Consider the following 6,056-nt stretch of genomic DNA (forward strand, 5'->3'; position numbering starts at 1 on the left):
GAACCCTGGGACAGCAGATGTGAAATAACTCCTTGCTCCCAGAGCAGGATCAAGGATAACAGATCTAATCTAGATCCTTCATCGGCTTATCAACGCAAAAGTGTGACATGATAATACTCTATAATAAAACAATATATGAGGCTCTCCTTCCACATGTAATTTGGACGATTTTGGTGACTTTATGGTGGGGCATGTGAAAGTCTCATCTACCCCATCTCTACAATCTGTACAAGCTGAGACATCATTCAAGTGTGTAGCACAGATGAAATAAAGATAAATGTTTCCTCTTCAATCCCACTCTCCACTCTCACACACAGCTGACATGTTTACCTGCTGTAGACAATGACACGAAGGGATTCTGCAAGTTTTATAAAGGTAAATTTAAAACTTTAAGACCTTTTTAAGAGCAAGTAAAGAAAATGTAAGGAATAAATCAAAGGGAACAGAACACACCAATATGTTCTCTTAATGTAAAAGTCCAGCGAGCAGACAATGAGTTGTATTAAAAAAGCTTTCCAGTGCAAATGTCTAAAGATCCTCAAATCAAGATACGTTTACTTGAGACAGTAGTAGTTTTTTTTTTTATTATTGCCATGTCAGCATCTAAAGCTATCATCATGGCAAAAACTGAGTTGGGATGATACAAGAGTTATATAAACACAAAATAAAAACCAAGCAAACACAAAAATAAAGCAGTTAAAATTATACAAGATTTTTTTTTTTTTAATTAACAAATGATAAAAAATCCAAAATCTTTCTGGTAAGATCTAAACAAGTCCCTGAATGCACTTACTTTATAATAAAGTTTTCTACTTGCATTAAAACTGGGACATTCCAATCCACCTTATTTTTCAACAAGGAAGTAAGCGGTTTTCTGTGACTGTGCGAGACTTCCGCTTCATTAGCCGCTATAGGGAAATAACAAGAAGAATATCAAAGTGCAGTAAACGGTAAAACTGTATGCGCTACAAATCAGTGTGCTTATAATTAAGACAATGCATTACAATAATGTGGTAAAAAATACCAGTTTGCCGTTTAAAGCAGCATAACGAGCAGTTTTGTACAGCTAAAAATAGCTGGAAGTGAATGACATGGAAACAAATTTACAGAGGAAGATATTCATTTTTTGCAGTGCATGCAATATTTAATGCCACAACTTTATGAATATAAGATTTTCTGCTCTGATTTAAGACCTTTTGAAGCCTTAAATTGTGGAAAAGACAATCAAGACTTTTTAAGCCATTTTTAAGACTTACAGAAACCCTGGACACAAAATGCACCAGTTGGAGAAGCACTAATTAAACATCAATACAAATATGTGACGATTCAAATCGGTTAAGATGTTAAACGAATCACGATAGTTATCCTAAATCTCATTTTGAAAAAAAAAAAAAAACAGTTAAAAAATATCTCATCGTGAGTTGAGTGAATCATTACATCTCTATCACTGTGTCAAAGATTTCAGTCCTCCAAAAATTTTTTGTTTGCCAAAATTTTGGTGCATCACTAGTGTTAAGCCCAAAGTATACCATGTTTTTTTTTTTCATGCACCTTCTCTAGTGCATGTACTAAGTGCACAGCTGAACGAATAGCTTTTCAAAGTAAAGCCTAGTGTGTGTGCACAAGTTTCATCCTTGTCCAGTGTCTACTGTTGTTGCATCTCCAGTAGTTTGTTGCTGTTGTTCGGTTTATTTTTTACTGTAAAACAACAAGCCAAGGCAATGTTGTCACCTTGTGGACAAATTAGTGGAAAAAAAATTCAAGGTGCATGTGCAATTTGAGTAGACGAGGTTAGAAACATCTGGCTGCACTCATACTGTGCTAAAAATTAAATTTATATCACATGCACTGTACGCGTACGCATACGCATATGCATAAAAATAGTATACTTTAAAGTATACTTTAGGCTTTAAAATTGAATGTAAGCGACAAAAACTGAAACACACAAGACATGATATTTCTGCACATCAAAAAGAACTTGACAGACGTGAACTGTCATTCAGAAATAAAGAGATTAATCACTCTTTCTTTCTGTAGTTTTGACATGAGGGTAAACATAAACAAATACAAGTGTACAAAAAAAGTGCAGATGGAGCACAGAATTAAGGTGGTAGCCACTTTGTAAGGCACAAGGTTTATCCCGTTTCATCAAACTGGTTTGGTGGCTCCTGAACACTGTTCACAGTTATGAAGAAATGCAGCGCCGCTGAAGTTATTTTGAATAGTACATGCTCACGGAGGGCATGTTAAGACAAATGACCTCCGAGGAAAACAGACTGTAAAAGGTCTGTGCTTTGACAATCCCCTGCCAGCCCAGCCCATATTCAAATAAAAGCAGCCTTACTTAAAAATGCTTTGATCTATATTTAAATACAGACAAAATGGCTTTTAAAACTCAGGCAAGAACAAATGAACAGAAACTCACACTAAAATCATTCAATAATTTATCAAAGTCCATTATAATCCATATTTCTATCTTTACAGTAAGCAAATTAGGGCTGCACGATAAATTGCACGCGATATTTAATGCGCATCTTGTCAGAAAGCCGGTTCTGTAATCAGCGGTAAATCTCCATCATGTGTGTGGTGTACAGTACAATGTGGACTGCAGTGATATGTTATTTTAATCAAATAAAAACCATAACAAAAGCACATGAATGAGCGAAACGTCCCCACAGTCGAGAAACTGATGTGCGCTGAAAGCCTGTCAAAAATTAGACGGAACTGAACTGACTGGTTGTGTAAAGTGACCCAGTGTCACTGCAGTATTTACATAGCTGTGAGAGTTTAAAGTACAAACTAGCAGCACACATGCAAACACACGGCACATATCTACTATAGGAACTCCGAAGCGACATAAGCCTGTTTTCTGTGAATCGGTGTTTTCCATGTTTAGGGCCTTTCGCACCGCTTTAGTTCCAGAACTAAATGTACAGGAGTTAATTTGTGGAGCGCAGGTCGACCGAGAGTGTATTTTACCGATACCCAATAACTAGGTTGAACTGCACTGGCCGATAACCGATTAATCAACCGATAGTTTTTAAAATGGATACTGAAAACTAATAGAGTGCTGGAAAAAAAAACAGTACTGAACCATGAAAATGTGCCATACTTTTCAAATGGAATAAAAATAAATAAATACACATTCATCATTAATATTAGTTAATGCACTATGAACTAACATTAACAAATGCAACTTTAAAATTTGAAAATGTATTACTAAAAGTTGAAATTAACACTCTAACAATGAACAACACTTCTACAGCATTTATTAACCAGGGCTCGACAATAAGGACTGCCCGATGGCCCGGGGCCAGCATGAAAGACGTTCGAGACAGTAGACGGATTTGTCACTTGCCCGATCGGGCCACTCGTCGTCACAACATTTTATCATTTGCATGTGTTTTTAAGACTTGTTAATTTAAAAATTCAAGCGATTAAAAAGCATTTGGGCGCGAAAGGCGCACAGACAGCCGCATGAGCCGCCTGAACGGGCAAATACATACAAAAGTATGTCAAAATACCCGTCCTGGCAAGCAACTTTGTATCTTTAACAATGATTAATCTATATTGAATTTATACACTGGAGTACAGATGCACCGATCTACCGGACATTTTTTGTTTTATTTCAGATTATCTTCTGTCCCGTGCTTGCACACAAACTGCACTGCAATAATTTTCCCAATGGCCATTTGTGTGGAAATATTACCTTATTATTATACTTAGTCTGTAAGCGGACGTTAACAGAGGCCAGAGATGCTGAAGACGGACACAAAGAGGAGAAAATACTGTAGCAGGCAGAACAAGATCACTGTTCACGATGCGCGAAATATAGGAAGAAAATGTTTCTGAGGGGAACGGAACTGACTGTTTTCAGAAATTGAGTTTTCTTTTCATTTTGTCTCAGTATGATGCATTTAAATCAGTTTTAATACGCGCAGCGCTGCTGCGTTTACAGCGGTAACCAAGGAAACGCTGTATCACTGTTCCGTAAGCACTGTCTGCTGTCAGAGAGTGAATCTGCGTCTCATTCAGCCCACCTGCTGTTTCTGTTTCGTGCAGATGTTTTATGTAGCATAATTTCACAACGCTAAAGTCAGGTTATTCTGTTTTTGCTTCAGATTTTGAAATTATACAGTCTAATATAAAAAAAACATTGCACTCTTTTTTTTCAATTCATGATTACAATTTAAAATGCAGTGGTTGCCTCTAATTTCAAATGGTTATTAAAAATCTTAGGTGCAACACAGAGTGAAGAATATGCAAATGTAATTTTATATGTGGTTTTTCAATTTCTGTACCTGAACATCTACAAACATAAAAACCTAAAGCATCATATAGGCCTATATTTAATTGTGCTATTACTTGTCATTTGTTCTTATGTACTAGCGGTCACTTGTCTTTAATCATGTTTAAACTTTATATTTATGTTTATTTTCTGTTTTTGCTTCAGATTTTGAAATTATACAGTCTAATATAAATCAAACATTGCACTTTTTTTTCAATTCATGATTGAAATGCAGTGGTTGCCTCTAATTTCAAATGGCTATGAAAAATCAAGGTGCAACACAGAGTGAAGAATATGCTAATGTTATTTTATATATGATTTTTCCATTTCTGTACCTGAACATCTACAAACATAAAAACATTAAAGCATCATTTCATTTCTATTTTTGTTCTATAGGCCTATATTTAATTGTGCTATTACTTGTCATTTGTTCTTATGTACTAGCGGTCACTTGTCTTTAATCATGTTTAAACTTTATATTTATGTTTATTTTTGGCTAGTGATTTTTGCTGTTGTATCGAAATTGAAATAGAGAATTACAATAAAATAAAATAAAATATTGGTGTCATATAAGCTTATTTATTAGAATACAAGATAACAGATCAAAAACAATGATAACAGCAACTTTTTCTCTTTTTTTTGGCAGGGCCAGTGAAAATGTTGGCAGGGCAAGTAAAATTTTGAATCACTGACCCGACTGGTCCAGTAGAAAATATCCTTAGCGTTGATCCCTGGTCAGGTTAATATACTAAAGTTGGTCTTAAATTTATTCATTCAATTGAATGATATGATGCAATTTATAACAGTTTGTCCATTAGAAGATCAAATATTATGAAAACGATTCATTTTTACTCTGTTCTCACTTCAGTAATTGTATTTTGTGTCTGTTAATGAGAGACTGTCTGGAGGTAAATGATCTGGAGTGTGTTTGCATATTGATCAGATGCTTCAGTGCTCTGAGAGTGTTTATAGTGCTGTGAGTTTAACACTTCATCACTGACACACACAACAATCTTCATCAACATGACCTTCATCATCATCTTCATCTGGACTCTCACAGCGTTTGCTCAAGGTTTGTGCAGCACAAGTTTGATATCAATTCATTTCTTCAAGTATAATGTCAAAGTTTTGAGTTGATGTTCTTCTTGTTGTGTGTTTCAGAGAGTAGAGGACAGATCAGCGTCACTCAGAGTCCCTCAACGACTGCAGCTCAACCAGAACAAACAGTGAAGATCAACTGTAGAACCAGCACAGATGTGTACAGTACTAGTTCGGGGCAGCGTTTAGCCTGGTACTTACAGAAACCAGGAGAAGCTCCTAAACTCCTGATTTATTATGCAAGCAGCCGTCAGTCAGGAACTCCATCTAGATTCAGTGGCAGTGGATCTAACAGTGATTTCACTCTGACCATCAGTGGAGTCCAGACTGAAGATGCTGCACATTATTACTGTCAGAGTTACCACAGTGGTGGTGTGTTCACACAGTGATAAAGAGTGGTACAAAAACCTCCGTCAGTCAGAGTCACAGTGACTGAACTGATGCTGCAGCTGCTCAAAGGAGGATCTGAAACACTGTTGTTTTTGCTCTTTCTCCTCATATTCTGACTCTCTGTCGGGAGAAGAGTAATGCTGGAATCTGGACTGACTGAATCTGCACAGCTTTGAGGTTTTGATTTGATTCGTTGTGCTCTTATAGATCCGTCACATGATGGAGACTGAAGCTCAACAGCTCTCTTACAAACACATGCAGCTGTTTTCAGTCACGGAGC

At 36.4% G+C, this 6,056-nt stretch overlaps 1 gene segment (V, D, J or C); it reads left to right on the top strand.

The window, feature by feature from the left end:
* Positions 1–5,282: 5,282 nt before the first annotated feature.
* LOC107732916 (Ig kappa chain V-IV region Len-like) lies at positions 5,283–5,775 on the top strand. The segment is given in 2 exon segments: positions 5,283–5,360; positions 5,450–5,775. Coding segments are annotated over 2 exon segments (375 nt in total).
* The last annotated feature ends 281 nt before the right edge of the window (positions 5,776–6,056 follow it).

This window comes from Sinocyclocheilus rhinocerous, unplaced genomic scaffold, assembly GCF_001515625.1.
Source record: "Sinocyclocheilus rhinocerous isolate Xijiao unplaced genomic scaffold, SAMN03320098_v1.1 scaffold1300, whole genome shotgun sequence".
Classification (NCBI taxonomy): Eukaryota; Metazoa; Chordata; class Actinopteri; order Cypriniformes; family Cyprinidae; genus Sinocyclocheilus; species Sinocyclocheilus rhinocerous.